Below are 20,289 nucleotides of genomic sequence, written 5' to 3'. Positions count from 1 at the left end.
ATGGGCAAGGGGACCATGACTGTAATGAGGCCACGGGAGGGAGGACTGGCAGGTAGGTGGGTGGGAAGGCTTGAAACCCAGTTTCCCAGTGTTCCGACCCGGCACCCAGCACAGAGCAAAGGCAGCCAGGCCTTGGGGAGCAATCACTGCCCGCCCTTGCTGACCCCCCTTCATCAAGCAGCTTTCTCTGCCCTCCCCTTGACCCCTCCCCAGCCAGCAGCCCCTACCCCCGAGGAACCCACGCTGAGAGCTGGAAGGCAGTCCTGAGTCGGGAGGAGCTAGGCCCGGTCCCTCACAGGAATTGAGATGAGGTGATGCTGAGGATGGTGACTAAGGCCCTGAAGTCCCTGCCTCTGCCTCCCCAGAAACTGCAGCCAGGCCAGCCCTGGGGAGCACAGCCTGTGTAAACACGCCCAGGAGGGGAGGAGGGGTTGCTACATCTGTGAAACTGTTAAATTAAAAAGCACCGCTGTATCCTGTGGGTGTCCACAGGCCCGAGGTCTGAGCGAGGAAGGGGGAGTGCTAGGGGGTTATCAGCTGTGGGTGGTCGGCTCCCTCCCTGGAAGACAGCAGTAGGGGTTGGGGCTTCGTCCTGCTTCCTTCTCCCCAAAGGGCTCGGGAAGGAGCCAGAGGGTCAGAGCACCCTGCTGGGCTCCCATGCCAGAAGCGGCTCCCTCACGTCTCACCCTCAAGCCCTGTGGTCCACAGGGGCATCTGGGGTGTCTGCCGATGAGCGGCCTGCACAAGGCACCCACATCCAGACCCACAAAAGGCCTCACTTTCAGCCTCACGCATCCCAAACGGATCCATCTCTGCCTCAGGCGAATGTGTGAACGTGGGGACCCACCACCCCTCTCCCTGAAAACTGTGATGGGATGGGATAGTGAGTTAAGAACTCACAGTGGCCCTCCGATTGGTCTGGCTGGGGTGTAGCCCAGGGGACAGGTTAGGCGCCTCCCCAGGGCCCAGTGACCCATGAGAACCCCAGGGGACTGAGCAGCCGGCTTCCCTCTGGGCCGAGAGCTGCTGGTGTGAAGAGCTGCTAGCCTGGTGCCTTCCCTGGCGGGCACTTGCGTCAGCAAACACATCCTGTCTCCCTCTCTCCCTTTCTTTGCTTCTCAGGCACAATCCATCTCCCTGGCAGGCTGAGAATTGCACTATTTCTATTCCACTCCACCCCCTCTGGTGTCTCAGCAACTGCAGGGAGTTCCTCGTGTGTCTCTGGTCAGCAGGGAGAGCGAACATGAACGTGGGGTAGCTGCCCTCTCTGAGCAGCATCAGCAGCAAGCACACTGCCCTGGCCCGGCCTGCTCTGGGAGGCCTACAACTTTCCACGCTTTCCACCTCAAAGTACCTTGGTGGACCTCTCCCCAGCCCAAGCCCGCTCTACTTCAGAGATTACAAACCAGCATTCTTTTTCACGTTGGGCTTTACAATTTTCTGAACTGACTGCCAACATTTAAAAATCAGCATATTTCACATAAAAACTCAAGAGTTCTGGCCTCTCAACAAAAAAAAATCAGGCAATCTGATACTGCAGAGCCTGCGCTCAGAATGGCTGAGCAACAGCGGCCGCTTTAATGGGGTATGTCTTCTTTAATTTGCCACAATCCCCACCCAGCCCTGCAGCCCTCCTTTTAGTCATCTGCCTGGCCCCGCAGGCATTTGAGTTTACAACTCTGGCTCTGGTCCTCCCTCTTCCAGGCCCCCAGCCCCGCTGTAGCCTTACTGCCAGCTGCCCCTGGCTGAATCATAGCCTCTCAGTATTAAGAAACCTCAATGGTCATCTCATCCAGTTATCCTTCCATAACCTAAATCCTTTCTATAGCTTTCAAGGTGACAAGCAGCCATCTAGTCTTTGCTTGAATACCTCCAGCAATAGGGAACTCACTACTCCCCAAGGCCGTCTGATTCTACACTCTCCCGCACATTCTTTTCTCACTTACATTCCCCAGTTCTCGGGCCCTGCCTCTCCTTAGTGGCCGCACTGCCCCCTTGACCTACACCTCTTTGTTACTTGGGCCTCCAGAACCTTCCCGCAGGCCCTCCAACCTCTCTCCACAACCTCTCACTTGCCCGCCAGGTATCTCACACCTGCCAGGCAGGCTGTGCAGACTCCAGCAGCTCAGGTTCTTCCCTGATGAGCTGCCTCACACAACAGGCCTGATCATCACTGGACCCTTCACACCTACCCAGGCTGCTGAGTGAGGGGAGGTAGGGCTGGGACACAGGCAGCCTGATCCGGTCTTCATTTCCCCAGCAAGGGCTAAGGTAATAGGAAGGGGGAGCAGTCCCTGGGGACTACCTACCAGGGGGACAGACCTGGGCCTGAGTGTCCCACCCCATCCCCAGCCATGGTTCCTGGACCCACCAGGTCTATTCAGTCCCCACAGTCATGCTGAGCCCAGTGCATATCTGGGCCCTTGGCAGAGCCCAGCCCCTCTGCAGGGAGGCCCCGGCTTCAGCAACAGGCAGAGCTGGGCTGAGCAAGGAGGCCAGGTAGGGGTCTGGGAACCTTTCCCCCAGTGGTTCTCTCCTGGGCTCTCGTCCAGCCCTTGCCAGCACGGGCCCTGCCATGAGGCAATGTCAGCCCACAAAGCACTGTTCATGGGGCTGCAAGGGCCCGAGGACCCTCCTGAGCCACAGGCTCTGGCTCTTGGGGCAGATGTGGCCTGTGCTAAGCTCCTGATATGGGCCATACAGCCCTTTCTCAGGGTGGTTCCTACCCTGCTTTCCTTTCCCTGGGTGAAGATTCTGCCAGGGCAGACAGGACTGGAGAAACATCCCTCCCCCCGTCCTGCCACAGGCCTAGCAGAGCTGGGAGGTTTCCCATAGATGGAATGGACCCAAATCCCAGAGAGACCTTGGGGCAGGGCTACCGGCAGAGCCAGCAACCCCTCCTCACCCAGCCCTGTGGCGCTTAGATCCTCTGAGCACTGGCCTTCCAGCCACTGGCAGATCCATTAGTTTTAAGTTTTTTCCCAAATACCTTAAATGTCAGTTGTTGAGTTAAAAACTCAAAATTAAACTCTTCACTGCCTCGTGGTCCAAAGTTAGGGGGCTTGGCCCAGCGGGAGGGGCAGCATCTTGGGTGGCTGAGCTGGGACACGCTCTTCCCGCTGGCCCCTCACCCTGCCCCATCATCAGCCCCACCTTCCCCAGGAGCGAGGCCTGTTCTGGCAGGCAGATGCTGGCCCCCAGAAGTGGGTGCGGCTGGGGCACTGCCGCCTGCCTCACACCCGGATCTGGTACCCATTGAGGTCTGGCATGGCTTTGGGCTCCGAAGGCTTCTTCTCACCAGAAGGCCTGCAGGGAGGAGAGAGCAGAGGAGGGGGGAGGGGGGAGTGGCCCGTCAGGGAGGTGCGGGAGCAGGGAGCAAGGGGTGGCTGCCCCTGCTGGCTCCACCCCTCCCCAGTCTCCAATGTGTCCCAAAGGAATCGATAGAGCCCCTGCGGAAGTGTGCTTCTGGAGCGCCCACACGCCTTGCTGTCCTGAGTGTGGTCCCTGCGCTCTCTTGCAGGGTACTGCTTTTCACGGAGGTCAGCAATTCCAGCTGCAGTTAAGTAAGAAAGTAATAGTGTAATGCGTTGGTGTCTGTGAGGGGGATCTGTTCTCTCTGAAAGCCTCCTAGGTCAAAGTGAAGGATGCTGGATATTGGAGGTCAGCTTGGCGCCCCTTACACCAGAGACGTGCTTCCAGAATGATGACATTTAAAGCAAGAGCCAGGCCGATGTGTAGGAGACAAATCTGATGAGGCAGCCTGGTGTCTTAACGGGATGTTTCTGCGATCTAGTTACAGGCAGAAACCACAGACTCACAGGGGCAAAAGTTTCGTCCAAAGCCAGCCACCAGCTGCCATCTGACGTCAGACCTTTTCCAGTGATATTCCCGGAAGGACTCACTGTAGGCAGGGCCCCGCCCCTTCTACCCTCCCTCCCACAGAGCCCATTCTGCCGCTGGCCTCCAGCCTTCCCTGTGGGTCTCCGGCTTGGCATCTGGGCCCTGCATAGGATGACCAGTGGGCCAGCAATGTCTTCTCTCGAGAAATGGGATTGCATTGCCACCATATCAACACACAAACAAACACACCATCCCAAGTTCCCTCCAGCAGAGGCAAAAAAGAGAAAGGTGAGAAAGAGAAGAGGTGGGGGAAGAACAGAGGCATCTGGAAGATGAGAGGGACGGAAAACGCCTTTTGCTGTCTCCCCAGCCCCCCACCCAAGGCGAAACCCTTTTCTCACCGCCTTTCACTGCGGCTGTTCCTGCGGTGGGGGCTAGACTGGCCCCGCTGTGGGGAGGACACATCCTTCTTGCGGTCCTTGGTGGGGGAGGGAGGGCCGGTCCCTTTGCCAATCTTGGTGGGAAGGAAGAAACAAACACTCATTCCAGGACTGCCCCAGAGCCTGTCCTGCCCGGCAGGAGCCACAAGCCCCAAAGCTGCCCTGGGCGGGGCCCAGGAAGCCTCAAGCCATGCTCTGCCGTCTCAGGGTCTTCCCAAACCTGTTTCCCAGGCACTAAAACTGCCAGGGCAGTGGTTCCACAGCAGGGCTGCCTAATCTCTGTTGGCCCCTGAAACAGTAAGGATATGGGTGGAAGTTACTGAGGGTTCATGGTGGCCCTTGAGAAAAGGGCTATCTACACATGCCAGGTAGATGTGCTGGCTGGGGAAACAGCCCATGTCTGAGCTTTGGGCTGGGATCCTACCAGCCCCAAGGATGACACTGGTTATCTCGAGTCAATCAGAAGTTCAGACTAGCAGCTATATCTCTGATTAAGAAAAAAATGAGAAGAGCAAGTGAATTTATGCAGCACTGTCCGTTTGACCTGAATTTTCAAAACCTGGGGTATACGGGAGGGGTACTGGAAGGGGGCAAATAACATGGGAAGTGCACAGCACCAAACAGATTGGGAAACACAGCACGAAAAACTAGGTAATAGTGCCTCCAACCCTAGATCCAACCTGCTCCCCTGAAGATGCAGTAACACTCCAGCAGCTGGGCACCCAGAGCTCTGCAGGAGAAGACCAGGGGAGGACCAGCTCAGGAGGGGAAGAGGGCAGCCCCTGAAAGTGGCAGGGTCAACTATAGCCCGCTTCTGCCCTGGGGAAGGCACTGTTGCCCCACGGTCTTGGCCTAGGGGCTGGCTGTCGGGGCAGGGCAGCCTTATCTCTGCCGCATCCCCGCCGGGACACCAGAAAGCACCTGTGATATGCCTGGGTTCCCCATCTGGAGACTGAGCCCCAGTCCCATCTGCCTCCCACAGCCTGCGAGCAAGTCTCTAGGCTGCCCACACCTCACTTCCTTACCCTGAAAAGGGAGCACCCACCGCTGCCCTCCAGGCGTTTTGGGGAGCAGCAGTGGATGCAAAAGTGCCACAGTCATGGCTGCGGCCCCAGGCTACCCGGAGGGGCAGCGCACAGGGCTGCATGACTGGGCAATGGGGACAGGCTGGCAGGCCCCAGAGGAGGCACCCCCATACATGAGAAACCAGGGAGAGGCCAAGATTTTGCCCACCTGTACGGCTCTGGGGGCCAACTCCTCAGCAGCTCAGCCCGACTACTTCTGGGTAGAGCAGCCCCTCCCCCTCCTCCAAGACCCCTGCTCAGTGGGTGTGGGAAAGCGCGAGAAGGGACCACCCCTCCTTGTGTCCTCAGTCTGAACCTCCTCCTTTTTCTGACTTCCTCCTAGCCCTTCACTGGGGCTAGGGGTCAAGAGTCAGGATACACGGGGGTGATGGCAGCTGCTGCCCACCCCACACTACCATTCCCTCCAGACAGGCCATGATTTCCCTCCAGTCCTGACGCACAGCCCCCTCCACCTGGCCTGTGGCACCCCTGCCCTCCTCCACGTGCTCAAACCCGGCTCGTCTGCTGACCCCTCCAGAGCCTCCCCTGGCCTGCTCACCGGAGGGGGCTGTCTCATGGATAACGACCTTTGAGCAAAGCCCGGAAACTTCTCCCCCTCATCTCCCTTAATCCTGGCACCACCTCTGCTGGGGCGGGGGCGGGGGGACAGGGGAGGAGGGAGGGGGCTTCCCTGGAAGAGCGACCCGCTGGGAAGCGGCAGCCCTTCTGTCTCCACCCCTGCCGGCCCCTGGATGCTCACGCCCCTGGACGCTCGCGGGCGGGGCGGCCGCACACACGGACCTTGAGCCGCATGTCGCGGGCGTGCCGCTCCAGCTCCTTGCGGAAGTCCTCGCGGCCCAGCCTCTCCACGTCCAGGATCGAGTGCTTCCACTCGATCTGCTCCACGCTGTGCGGGTCGTGGGACACGCACTGGCCCAGCTTCACCTTCTTCAACACGTGCCAGCAGCGGCTGTAGGCGGCCTCGTAGTCCAGCACGAGCTCGCTGAGCGTGCGGAAGGCCGGCGGCTTGTACATCAGGTCCTCGCGCCGGCTCATGCCCAGCGCCCCATAGCGGCCGCCGAAGTTCACCCCCAGCACGATGTGGCGGAAGTAGTTCCCTGAGAAGTAGGTCTTGAAGCTGATGGGGAAGCGTTCCAGGGTAGGCATGCTGTTGGTGAGGTAACTGGCCGCGCCGCCCCAGCTAAGGAAACAGCCAGGGAGAGGCCCGAGGGCCAGCGCGCAGGGGCGGGACGGGGACGGCCTCCACCCCAACCTGGGAGAGGCTAAGTGAGCGGCCCTGCACCCCAGCTCCTGGGTGCTGGCAACAGGTCTTGCTCATCTCCACTTCCTGTCGTCAGGGTTGGGCCTGGCATAAGTAGGTGCTCAATAAACTCAATCTCTATGGGTCAGGGCACTCAGTGATTACCGGCTGCTGCTATGACATCAAGCAGGGCTCACCAAATAACACCTTAAGAGTGAGGCCGGCACTCCGAACCGCAGGGCCCTCCGGAGTCCTGGGCTGAAGGAAGGGTAAGAGGGTCCTCTGCCCATCACCCCGTCTCCCTGTCTCCTCCCGTCAGTCACACAGCCCTCCTCACCTCTACCTTGCCTCTCACACTGTCTTTCTCTCACACACACTTCCTCACAGATGCACTGACAATCCTGTTCCCTCTCTCTCCACCCCCCACGCACAGACATACTGCCTGTTGCTCTTCAAATAAAACCAAGCTTGCCCCCGTGGCTTGGGAGGCCGAGAGCCTGGTCCAGCGGCCCGCTGCAACCTCCACGGGGGACCTTCTGCGCCAGCTCTTTCCTCTAGCTGTCCCCTCCACCTCCCGCTGCAGCTGCCAGCTCCTCCTCAGGCCTCAGGCTTGGCCAGCACCGCGGACCTCCCTTTCTAAAGCAAGTCTGCTCTATGTATTTTCCCCACAGCACCTCACCACAATCTGTAATTATTTTTCTTACTTCTTGGTTTACTTGCTTATTTTTTGTCTCCCCGACTAGAATGTAATCTTCTGAGAATGGGGACCTTGTCTGTCACGTTCCTTGCTGTATCTCTGGGGCCCAGCACAGAGGTGGGCACATAACAGTCACTCAAAACTCTGCTTGAACAAACGGGTAGAATGAGATAAACAGGATAAAAGCTTGGAGGAGAGACCACGGAGACACTGCATCCAGCGTCCTACATGCACCCGCTCATTCAACTGTCCTGACAAACTTGTGGGATGGGACTGCCATCATCCCCTTCTGCAGAGGACTCCGAGGCTCAGAGACGTTAAGGAACTTGCTCGGCGTCACACAGTGAGGATGCGGCAGAGCCAGGATTCAGGTCCGGTTGGCCTGACCCCGAAGTCTGTTCTCTCAGTCACTGCGATGCTTATGGAGCCCGACTCCTTGCAAGCGAGTGACTGGGGACACAGATGAGCAAGGCGCAGGCTCAGTGTGCAGCGAGGTTGAGGCCCAGGGACAAACCCAATACAGCGCTCACCGCGGGTGTAGGGGGGGCCCGTGGTGGTCCTGTGGGGACAGCGGGGAGGGGTCCCCCCAGATGGGGGCTGCTCCTGGTTTCTTCCCGCCTGCATATGAGCCAGCAGGTAACCCCTGAAAAGCCTGCAGGACCAGCTTCTCTGTGTGCTCAGGGGGAGGGGAACTGAGTCTCCCTCTTACGATGGGGTGGGAACCTCCACGTTGGTGTGTGGCTCTGAAGGGGTTGCTGGCAGCAGCCTGGAGTTCTTGGGCTGGCCTCACACTTGTCCCAGCAAGGAACCCTTTGGACAGGGCCATGCTCGTGGGGCTCTTTGGTCCACAGAGGACTGCCACGGTAGGGTTAGCTCTGAGGACCCCTCAGGGAGGGGGACCGGGGGGCACCCCTTCAGTGTCTTCACATAGCTTAAGGTAGGTATGCCTACGGGGGTGGGGAGTGTCCCCCTCAGACCACAGTCCTCCTCAAAGAAGCTGTGGTCCTGGCCTTTGACCGGCGTCTTCTCCTCCATGACCTGCCCTAGTGAGTGGACTCCTCCGTCCCATTAGGCACCTGCCGCCTTGCCCTGCTCAGCACAGAGCCAGGTGCCTGCACCAGGAGTGGCAAACAGAATATTTAAAAGCCTTGGTAGGTACAGGAAAGAGGGTGATATGAGGGGTGGGCAGAGATGGATCGAGATTGGCCTTCAATTGGTAAAACTGAGTAATGGGCACATGGGTTCCATTACATTAATTAATTACACTCCACTACATTAATCTATGTTTATACAAGGTTAAGATTTTCTGCAACAAAACAAAACAGGGTAGGGCTCAGGCAGGGTCCACTTATGACAGAGAACTGGCCATAAACACCTGTCTCTTTGCTTTGCTCTAACTAGGGATATTGGGGGGCTTATAGCTGGTAACCCAGCTATAGGTCCCAGTTCTACCCTTTGGGTGGGGGAGACTGAGAAACCCTGTTTGCTTTTTTTTTTAATAGGCAGTTTTATATCAAAGATCCCATCCATCATCTCCACAAATTAACATGTCCTGGAAATGCCAACATTTGGGCATCCAACCTGCTTCTTCCAGACTCTGGTTCTGGGAAATAGCACAACAGCCTTATGAAACAATGTGCCCTGATTTGTGGTTTGGAGAACAGGGTCACCGCGGCCACGACTCAAAAAAGCTGCCCAGTAAGCCTCGGAAGTTAGCAACTGAGGTGCAAGGGACTGAGTCCCCCTCGAGCTCGTTCACTTTGGGCCAAGTTCATGACTGCTGGGAGAGGGAGCTGGGAGGGCCCTGGAGCTCACTCAGCCCTCCCCTTCCAGAGGGCGAAGCTGGCCCAGAGGTGCTGAGCACGTGCCTACCCCCACCCAGGCCTCTCAGAGGAAGGATACATTCCCAGGATCACGGCTTCCAGGCATTTGATTGGCAGAGCCTCTTTGGTCATTTCCTTGGCCAGGTCCATCAGCCTGGGGGGAAGGGGGGCAGTCGTAAGGACAGAGGCTTCTCCCTTCCAAGCTGCCTCAGCTCAGGCCCAGCACCTCCCTCTCCTTCCCCTCACATCCTTCCTGAGCCTAAGCGGGTGGGAGAAGAGGCAACCACTGACGATAAGGAAAGAGACCTCTTCCCCCTCCCCTCAGGCTCTGCTCCAAGACCTCTGGAGGGGGGGGTGAATGGGGGGCATGCAGTGGTAGGCAGATCTTCAACAGCCACTGGGCTAGGGGCCCTCTGTGAAGATGGTGTTAGGGGGGCCCCTGGGAAAGCATGCCAAGGATGCTGGAGACCTTGGCCTTGACCTGGATCTTGTCTCTTCCACAGCACAGTGGACACCCCTGACCCAACTATGACTTCTCTGAAGAGTTTGTCATTGATTGTAACTGCTGCCCCGCAGCTGGCCAGCTGCCTGGGGCCTGGACATGGGATCTCAGGAAGTTAGCTGCCCAGTGACTCCCCTGCCTGCTTCTTGAACTTGGAATTCAGGCCACTTTAACACAGAGTATCCCTGAAGCCTTGTTCCTCCCTCCTCACCGAATGCTGCCCTCTGGGCCTTGGAATGCAGCCTGGCCACTGGCTTTGCTGGGGAGGGTGCTGGACTCCTCCATCCCATGAGGCTGGAGCTGGGCCCACACACACAGCGGCCACAGGACAAGAGCAAAGCTTTGGGGTTAGGAAGGCTGCATTCCACCCTGGGGCTTGGAAAGGGGGTAATTAAGTAATTAGCTAATAAACCATTTAAAGCATTTTTTACAAGGCAGTGAACATGGACAGATTATATGTGGAGCAAGATGTAAAATTCACATTAATTTTAAAAGCACAGGGTTTTAGACGCCTGGACAGCTTTGGGCTGGGCCCCCAGACCAAGCTGTGGCATTCAGTCTCCACTCTGATCTGCCCTAAGGGTTTCTTTGGGGTGGATCCAGTCAGGGGTCAACACTTGGGGTGTAGAATGGGAAGTGAGAGATGCAGTGTTCTCTCCAGTGGGGTCCCTGTTGCTCAGACACTGGGCCTTGTACTAAATGACCAGAAGAGAGTCCAGTAAGGCCACTGGGGTGACATGCAGGTCCCTGCCGTGGGGAGTGCACAGGCAGCTCCAGGGAATGGAGAGAAGGCGGAGGGCTCTCTCCTGCGAGGCCCACCTCTCTTAAAAAGAAGACGAGGCTCACACCCAGACATCTACCTGGGACTGCCCTCTGTCATCACCAAGCTGGGGGGCTGCCATCACCCTCCTGGCTCAGCGTGGATGTCAGGGTTCCTCATCCTCAAGGGAGCCCCGGCTGCCCGTCTTGGCCAGAGTCCCCTCTTTAGGATGTCCTAAGGAGGGCCCCACAGTGGTACTTGCCCTGCTGGCGGGCTCCCCTGGGAAGAGTCCCTGCCTACCTCATAAGCTTCCACCCACAGGTGCCCGAGGGGCTCCAACTGGACCAGGCGCTGTTACCTTGGTGCAGAGGGACGAGGCACTCCCCACACTTACCCTGTCAGAGGTCTGCTCTTCTTAATTTCAAAGAACTGCGTCCCTGTGTGATTGTACCTGTGGGTGCCGGTTAAGGGCTTCCTGGCTTGACCTGGAACAGGCGTGTCCCTCTGCCCTCATCCAGACCCTGGGGGTCCAGCACTCCCAGGGGTGCAGGGCTGGGTAAGGACCCCACAAAATGCTTCTGTAAGGCACCTGGGAGGATGCCCAAGACCTGACTGCCTGAAGGGAGAAGGGGACGCAGCACGCTGCTTCTCCTGGCCCCACAGGGCCCCTCTGCGTCCTTCCCTCTCATCCTCTGCTCCCACCCTCGCTCTCCTAGGGAGGGAGCCGTGGGGCAGGCAGCCAGGCAGGCCAGGGCTGGGAAAGAGGCTGAGCCCTGGACAGCTCTCTGCAGCACCTCATAGTCCAACCAGTGAGAAGCAGCACGAACTGAGAGAAGGCTGGGGTGGGATTCCTGCACGACTGCGTTGCTGAGTGCTGCTCCCAAGCCAACCGCCTCCCTCTCGGGGCCCCAATGCCCCCCCGCCCCACCACGGCAAAGGAAGGGCTGGACCCAGTTTTCAGTCACCAGCCTGGCTTTTCTTCTGCTCAGGACCCGCGCCTGGTGCCTGGTCCTGCCATCTCTGACCGAATCTGCAGCTAGGAGGGCGGGGGAGAGCCTAGGTCGTGTAGCTCCAGGCAGGGCACAGGGGTTGAGGGGCCCAACTCAGGGACACTGGGGAATCCTGGGCTCAGGGGAGGCTCTTCCCATGCTGGGCAACTGGCCTCCTGCCAGGGAAGAAAAAGGTGAAGAAATGGGAGAAACTTCCAAGATGGGGAAGTTACCTCCCGAGCCATAAAATCCTTTTTCTCCTCCATCTACCCGCCGCCCTCCCACCACACACCCATTTTAGACCAGTTTTTAAACAGCCCCAAGGGAAATTCCTCTCTCTCCCTCTGCTGGCGCTGGATGGTCAGCACAGGAGGTCTGGCCTGGTGGACCTGGACTAGGCTTCCACCGGCAGGTCGCTCAGGAGACATATACCCCATCACACAGAGGAGGAAGCAGGTGGCAGAGAGACTGGAGTGGGTCTGGCATTCATCAAACTACCTCCAACGCCCGGGCGGACACAGGCTGTGCTTACACGACTCCGGGGCACAGAGATGCCATGGCAACGGCGCCCCTGGAGTTGTGGAGTGAGGCTGCTCTGCGAGCCCTCTCTGGCCCTGTCCGAAAACAAGCCCCACTTGGCGTTTGGACCAGCCGGACGGTGGCCGTGACCCTGACCGGGGAGGATACTGCAGCTCCCTGATGTAGCGCTGCACGGCTTCCAGGCGCTCAGGGACAGGCGTAGAGGGCTGGAACGTAGGCACACTCGGTATGGGAATCTGGGGACGGAGAAAGAGCTCTGGTCACAGAGGGACGCTCACCGTGGAGCTTCCAGCCCACCCGACACTCAGCTTAGCCCCCGGAGAAGCCGCATCCCATGGAGGGCCACCCCGGTTCTCTCCTCGGCCGAGCCTCTCTCCTCGGCAGCCCCTTCCAGAGGCTCCCGTCAGGCCCCCGCCACAGCCCTTCCTCTCCCTCCTGGCACTGGACAGCATTTCTAATTTGGAGCTTACGTCCATATGCCAATTTTATGCTTCTTTAATGATTTCAGAAAAACACAGGTTGACTCACCTGACTCACAGGTGTTTGAATTTTAAATTTCATTAACTTCAAGGCTTAACAGGAATGTCAGTATTGGGGTGGCGTTCACTCTGGGTTCAAGGGCCGGATCAAAATCGGTTTATCAGGTGTCCCTGCCCTGGGCTGGGGGAGCGGTCCGTGAGACGCGGACACACCCTCGGCAGGTGGTGTCACTGCCCCCCCCCCCCATATCACAGCACAGCGACCAGGCCTTCCAGCTCCAAGCTGAGCTGTCCAGGAGCTAAGCGCAGGGGGCACGTGGTTTGGGACAGGTCTTGCCATGAAGCAGCCACTTTGAAGGGGTTCCACGGCAGCACAGGAACTCCGGTTCCCCCTTCAACAGCCCCCTGTCCTACCAGCTCCACACCTGTAATCAGCATAGGTAACCAGGGAACTGGACAGTCTTCGTCACCAGAAGAGACTTTCCAGAGCCAGACCCAGGAAGGGGAGAGGTGGGGTGTCGGGCAGGGGCCTCCTGAGGGCTGGGAACCGCCAGCCTGGGCTGCCCGGATGCTGGGAGTCAGGTTAGGAGCTGTGGACCCCCAGGGCTGTCCCTCAGCAACCAAGCTGTTGCCAGGAAAGAGGCCACCACCGGGTGTACACCCCCAGGCCACCCTCTCTGGCCAGGGGAGCCCAAAGGCTGGCGGTTTGGCTGCAACAAGTCAGTGAGGCCTCAGAAGCCAAGGGAAGCATCAACCGGGTCGTCGGGGTTACGGAACGGCCTTCACTGGGTAGAAGAACCAGATTTCCAGGGCCAAGGCCCACCCCTCTGGGGTCCCCCTTGGCTACCAGCACTGCCAGCTGTGAGGTGGCCTCAGGCTCCTCACACAAAAAGGTCCCACGCTCTTCCCCCAAGGCCTCTGCCCAGCCCCCCAGCAGGCAGGGGCTGCTGAGAGTGTCAGTGTGCACAGGTAGGGACGGGAAGGGGTAAAGCAGGGGCCCACAGGCAGGGCTGGGCTGGGGGAGGTGCTCCCTGTGGTGTGGTGAAGGCACAGCCTTTTAAATAATGTGGCTACAGCGGCTGGGGCTCTGACATGAAGGGAAGTGACACACCAGTGATCACAGATGGCAGGGGGACACAGCACAGCCTCTAACAGACACCTACTTGCCCCAAGGGGCCGAGGCACAGAGGGAAGGCCCAGTCCAGGAGGCAGCTCTGCGTGAACTTCCTCCCCACTCCCTGCCCGACCCCTCCTTCCAGTCTGGGCAGTCCCAAGCCGATGACACCTCATGTGAAGGAAGCTACTTTCCCTTTCACACCACCCCCTGCTGCCCAAACTGTCGCCACCACTTACAATCAGCAGGGGGATAAAAGCCCTGGACGGTGGGCTCTCCCCCTGCCTGCCTGACCACCCTGTGCCAGACGGGCTCCAGAACTCTCTGAGGGCCTGGCTGGCCTCCCCGTGACAAGGATATGGGGTGGGAGAGGAATTACTGCACAATTTACTATAAACAGCATGGCACGTGGCTTCTTCAGGTGGAAGATCCATCCCAGGCACGTCATTCCCACTTCCCGTGAGGGCATCCAGTGACTTCGAGGAGCTTGGGTAGGGACTGTAAGTACACCCTCCCGGGAGACACTCCAAACAAGGAGGGCACTGTGGCCCAAGAGTCCTTTGACTAAGCTCACAGGAGCCAGCCCTGGTCCAGGGCCGGGCGGTACCCACGAGGGCATCCCCTGCCATCCAGACAGAGGACCCAGGAACTGGCGGCTCTGCAAAAACTAAACGGCTCCAAAAAAAGTTAAAAAAGACCTGGGATCCATGATCAGGGGCTTAAAGGCCACCATCACTGAGGCTTAGCTGGAGGGAGCTGTCCAGCAGCTCAGTGACACATTAACTCACGTTAACCATTGCCAACAGGCTGGCACCTTTCTTCTGAATGTTCACACAAGCATACACTCATTCACTCAAAACAAACAGGCAAGATTCTGTACATCCAAATGATCAGGCCTAGAGGAGGGCTGGCAGCCTGGGTTTGCCCACAGCCCCCAACCCCAAACCAGAAGCCAGGAAATGCGCCCTCACTGTTGAGTAGTGGGGTTAAGTGGGGTCACAGTGGAGGTAAGTGATATTGGCCCAGATCAATTCAGGGATGACTCCTCCTCCACTACCAAGGCCAAGGGTTACCTTTGCTCCAGGAACCCCCTAAAGTTCTGAGTTCTATTAAGATATTTTCCCCCGGCAGAGTCCATCTCAGTCTAGAACAGAAAGGAGGCTTGGCGGAGGTGGGGCAGCCCACAGCTGAGTGTGTGGACAAGAAGTACGATAGCCTAAAGGCTGATAGAGCTGGATCTAGAACCGGTCCATCTCTGTCTAAATCCCAAGCCTGCCGTTCACTGCCTGGCAGCAAGATCCTAGTGGGTGCCATAACAGAACCAACCTCAGAGCCTAGATGAGACACTGCGTGTCCATGTCCAGGCCTTAGGACAGGGCAATCTGCCTGCCAATGCAGGGGACATGGGTTCGAGTCCTGGTCCGGGAAGATCCCACATGCCGCGGAGCAACTAAGCCCATGCGCCACAACTACTGAGCCTGTGCTCTAGAGCCTGTGAGCCACAACTCCTGAAGTCCGTGTGCCTAGAGCCTGTGATCCGCAACAAGAGAAGCCATGGCAATGAGAAGCCCGCGCACCGCAACGGAGAGTAGCCCCTGCTCACCGCAACCACAGAAAGCCCACACGCGGCAATGAAAACCCAATGCAGCCAAAGATAAATAAATGAAATAAATAAATTTATTAAAAAAAAAAAAAGGTGGCGGCAGCTTGAAACATCAAGGAGACGTTCATACAACGGGGCAGAAACTACTCCTGGATCTGTGATCCTTTTAGAAACTGCTGCCCTTTAACATACTGGCATCATCCTTTTAAAGGACGTTTCCCCAAAGCGCCTGTGGGGTGGTCTGCTGCACCCTCACCTCCTTGCTCCATTTGCTGGGTACGTATTACATGCTCACCCATTTCACATGCTTTATTTCGTCAGTTCCTCCCAATAACCCCTCAAAAGTGGGTATTGCTATTATGCCCATTTTATATTTCACAGCTGAGGAAACTGAGGCACAAGGAGTTTGCATACCTTCCACCTACAAGTAGTTACGGGAGAACCAGGATTTGAACATGGTGGATGTGATGTTTTATCACACTACACTGCAGGGGCCCCAGACTCAACCACCTGCAGGGGCCGTACAGGTAACCACAGGAAAGCAGGCTGAGAGTGAGTGGTGGGGAACCGTGGCCACCTGGGGGAGTGGAACCAGCCCTCACCTCCAGCTGCCTGCTGCCATGTGGGATCACAGATTCTCTGTTCCCAGATCTTCTCATTTTCTGAAAAGATGCCCAAAATCTGGAGCTTGAATGTGAAATCTCCCTATTTTAAATTTTGGCTCAAGTGGTCTTTTAAAACATTATGCCAGGGCTTCCCTGGTGGCACAGTGGTTGAGAATCCGCCTGCCAATGCAGGGGACACGGGTTTGATTCCTGGTCCGGGAAGATCCCACATGCCGTGGAGCAACTAAGCCCATGCGCCACAACTACTAAGCCTGCACTTTAGAGCCTGAGAGCCACAACTACTGAGCCTGCGTGCCGCAACTACTGAAGCCCACTCACCTAGAGCCCATGCTCTGCAACAAGAGAAGCCACTGCGATGAGAAGCCCGCGCAACGCAACGAAGAGTAGCTCCTGCTCGCCGCAACTAGAGAAAGCCGGTGCGCAGCAATGAAGACCCAATGCAGCCAAAAAAACAAACCAAACCAAACCAAACCAAAACCCATTATGCCATCCCCAAACTCTTAGTCTCACCACAGTGTAACCTCTTCTGTGAATGCCTCTGTGTCAACTCCAAGGGCATGACCACTCAGGGAGGGGCCAGCCCAGCACTGGGTGCATACTGCTGGCACTCTGGGACCTGACCCCGATGCCTCCCGGCCTCCTCCACCCTGCCCAGACTCTGGGGCTCCTTCCTACTCTGGGCCGAGGTGGAGGAGGAACCCCACACACACTTTTCCTGTGGTGTGAGGAGGAGAAGTTTCAATTTTCCCAATCCTCTCACAAAATTCCTTCAGGACCTGCACACTCCTGTCAGTCATGACACCCCCCAGACACACAGACAATAGCTTCATTCCTTCATCAGTATCTTTCCTATGCACGAAGCTTGAAGATGACAAGATGACATTACCAAACCAGTTGCTAATGAGGTTGTCAATTTTTTTTTTCAGCCCCCAGGAGTTGTGACAGTTCTGCAGGGGTCCATTCACACTCTCTCTTAGCCTGACTTAGACATCAGCAGGATGGCTAGATAGCCATCTGCTAATCCCCAACTTGCTCACGTGGGAGAAGCATGTGGCTCTAGCTTCACTGGAACAAATGCTGAGTGAGATCTAGCCTCCTCTCCTGATGAAGGATGTGAAAGAGGTAATGAACATCCAGTAACCAGTACTGGTTTGAGGCTTTACAGTTTCTTAAATGCTTTAAAACATACTCTCTCATTTAAGCTTCACTACAGTCAACCCCATTCTACAGATGAGAAAACTGTGGCTCAAACAGGTTGAAGGGGCCTGCATGAGTTCACAGCTAGGTGGGTGATCAGAACAGATGTCCATATCCTTTGACGCCACACTTCCTTTTCCAGGCATTTATCCCAAGGAAATAATCAGAGATGGACTCCCAAATTCATGTTTTAGAATGTGCAACACAGTGTTCACTTTAAGAATAAATTATCGGAAACAATGTCCAGACACAGGGAACTAGCTAAATTCTAAATTAGTACAGAAGGTGATTAGGTAGCCATTCAAAATCAAACCACATTTGATTTCCCCTGGAAATATAAGGCAGTTGCTCAACCTTCAACCTCTGAATTCAGCCTGTCCCAGAAGACAGTCTCTGATGGTTCTACCAATAACTTGGTAAAAAGAAAACAAAATAGGCCACCTGTCTCCATGTCTAATCCACATTAACTGCTGCTCCCCCTGGCCCCCTCCTCTCACCTGAGCAGGCAGGACCTGAGCCTGGGGCTCTGACCTCTGTCCAATCGGCTTTTCTTGGGGGATTTCAGGACTCTGCATTTGGGAGGGTGCTTCCTTAGTCTTAACCATAACGTTGGGGGGAAAAAAAAAATCAGGCACGTTTTGCCACCTAGCACTATAGGGCACAGAAAGTCTCAAGAACCCTTTCGTTCAGCAAACACTTACAAGTGCCTGTTCTGTACCAAGCACACAGGAGGTCTTGGAAAGACAAAGATGAATGAGACAGCCTCAGCCTCCACGGTGATACAACTGAAGGAAAGCCGTCATGGAGACGTTCCAGCCGTACACAGAAAAATGACTGAACTTTGCCCCTCTCCACAGGCCCTCTTCTAACTGCCCTTGAACCTCGTGTCCCCCCAAGCAAAGGCCCTGGAACCGGACGACCTGGGGGTGAGACCCAAGCTCTGCCACTTACTGGCTGTGGGACCCCTAGTTCCTACTTGAGTTTTCAGCATTCTTGTCTGTAAAATGGGTCCCCAAACTGCACTTAATGCACAAGGCTGTTGGAGAATTCAGCGAAACAACACATGAAAATATTTTCTCAACATCTTAAACCCTGGAGCCTCCTTAGTCATTCATTCTCTCTCTGCCCACAGTTCTCTGGCTTAGCAAATAAGATGTCAGGCCACTTCAGTGTACTTGTTAGTTAATCTGCTGCTCTGCCCACAAAACATGGGCTTTTTAGAAGAGATAGAGGAGGGCCTCCTGGAAACAGGACATGTGGACCTCACAGAAGAACCTCAACAACAATTGAGAGAAAGTTCTTCTGGACAGGTTCAACCTACCTATATTTTTGACATATTACCATGCCAGTAGTTCCCCACCCCAACACAGGAAGTGTCCCTTTGCTCTGGAAGCCCCAAGGTCACTAAGATCTTAGCTCTCCGCTCCCTTCCCACACACAATCCCCTCACCTTGGGCAGGTCCATGGCCCCACGGATCCGCTGAGCCACCTTCTCTCCATCGGGGTGGATCTTAGCCACGTGCTTCCACATCCTCTCCCAGGTGGCCTCGTCCACAGGCAGCCCACCCCGGTTGATAAAGAAGGGGATGCCTCCATCTCGCAGGTCCTCTTCCCCTTCTTCTTCTGGCTCATCATCTCTCTGGGCTGAGGCTCCTTCGCTGGTCTCCAAACGCCTGGCCCCAGAGGGGACAGCAGCGGCAGTGGGGGCAGCACCGCTGCTGCCGCCCCCGACCACCTTCTTCCCCACTGGCATCCCCAAATCCTTGACGGGGGTGGGAGGATGTCGCAGCGGACAGGGGTAAGAAAGGCGCCTCACAGGAGGCCTCCCACACACCAGCTGCAGAGATAACACATGGCCAAACAGTGCAAGGCGCCTTTAAGAAACCAGGGCGTGGCTCCCGTACAATAAACTACTACTTGATGGGGGGGAAAAAAAATCCGTGCCTCAACGTGAAGTGCGGGGCCGAGGGGGTTGGTTGTCCCGGATGAGCCTTAGAGGCCTTGTTCTTTATGAAAAACGGGATCTAGAGAATACATCCCAACTTGGGAGCTTTCACAAAGCACCCCCATTTGACGGCGAGAACAATAACAGACAGCAGTCTGGGCTGGCAGAGGAAAGTCGGACGGAAACTGAGGCCAGGCTGCTCAGATCTGCGGCCACGAAAGGGTCAAGGCACGAGTGCCCACGCCGACTGGGCGCTCCAGCTCCCAGTTTTGAAGGCAAGCAAATTCATCTACAAAATATCGCACTCTCACACCTGCGCGCGCTCCGGGGTGGGGGACCGACCCGACTCCAGGCCGCGTCAGCTCCGAGCCGGGACCCCCGGACCGGAGGGCGGTGAGGGGGCGCGATTTCGCCGACGCGACGAGACTGGGAGCCAAGGCTCGCAGCTGGCGGGGCGCGGGGAGGGGGCGCGCGCCGACGCGCACATTCCACGCCCGCAGCCAACTCCCCGCACAAAGTGGGCTTTGTCTCGGCCCCCTGTGCCCTCGCCCCCGGGAAGGAGCGGCGGAGCCCCCAGAAGGGGGAAGGGCGCTGCGGGGAGGAGAAGCGGGGAGCGCCAAGGCCCCGTTGGTACCCAGCCGGGCGCGTCTCAGCGGGCGGATGGTGGGCACCCGGCGCCAACCTGCGCCAGCCGAGCCATCACGGGGCACGGGTTCCGCTCCCGGGCCCGGGGCTCAGCGGGGAAGGCTCGGGCGGGGCGCAGGGTCACCGAGCGGCGGGCTGCGGCCACAGGGTCGCCGCCCTGTACTGGCTGCAGCATGGACGGTGGCGCGGCCGGGACGGGGGAAGGATACTCCGCGGCTGTTAGCTCGGGCTCCAGCTGCGTACCCCACGCCCCCAGCTAAGGGCTGGAGGCAGGACAGCTGGGCGGGGAGAGCAAGCCCGGAGGCTCGCGCAGCCACGGCCGCGGATGAAGCTAGAGGCGAGTGACAAAGCCCCGGCGAGCGCGGGCTGCGCTAGTCCCTGGAGAGCAGCCCGCCGAGCGCGGGGTCCACGCGCAGGTCGCTGCTCCGAGGCTCGGCGAAGAGCAGGCCACCGCCACCCCCGCCGCCTCAAGACCCAGCAGCTGCCGGCGGGGTCCAGTGCCGGCCCGCCGCCCACCCGGCTCGACTCCGGCCCGCGCCGCGCATGCGCTCCGTCCCCCCCTTAAAGGGCCAGTGCGTTCCCGCCGGGGCCTCCGTCTCCTCAGCCATTCCTCTGCCCCCAGTTACCTCTAGGAGGCCGGTGGGCTTGCGCTCCCCTCTCACCCCTCTCCCAGGACGCCGCGAAGCCGGTGCAGAGCTGCGGGCGAAGTTCGCAACGTGCCAAACCGAGCGCAAACTCCACGGAGATTCCGGGCTCGGAAGGCC

At 57.6% G+C, this 20,289-nt stretch overlaps 1 protein-coding gene across 1 annotated transcript; it reads right to left on the bottom strand.

Annotated features, from left to right (window-relative positions):
• Positions 1–212: 212 nt before the first annotated feature.
• On the bottom strand, positions 213–20,076 carry VASH1 (vasohibin 1). The gene is made up of 7 exons (XM_081229315.1): positions 18,386–20,076; positions 12,064–12,152; positions 10,782–10,838; positions 9,205–9,279; positions 6,146–6,527; positions 4,242–4,354; positions 213–3,306 (listed from the first exon to the last, which is right to left on the bottom strand). Exons 1-7 carry the CDS (start codon positions 18,686–18,688, stop codon positions 3,234–3,236), a joined length of 1,092 nt encoding a protein of 363 aa, XP_081085441.1. The 5' UTR covers positions 18,689–20,076; the 3' UTR covers positions 213–3,233.
• Positions 20,077–20,289: the final 213 nt, after the last annotated feature.

This window comes from Mesoplodon bidens (assembly GCF_964165515.1).
Source record: "Mesoplodon bidens genome assembly, chromosome: 3".
NCBI lineage: Eukaryota > Metazoa > Chordata > Mammalia > Artiodactyla > Ziphiidae > Mesoplodon > Mesoplodon bidens.
Note: the sequence above shows the minus strand (reverse complement) of the source record. Positions and strands in the feature narration are given on the sequence as shown.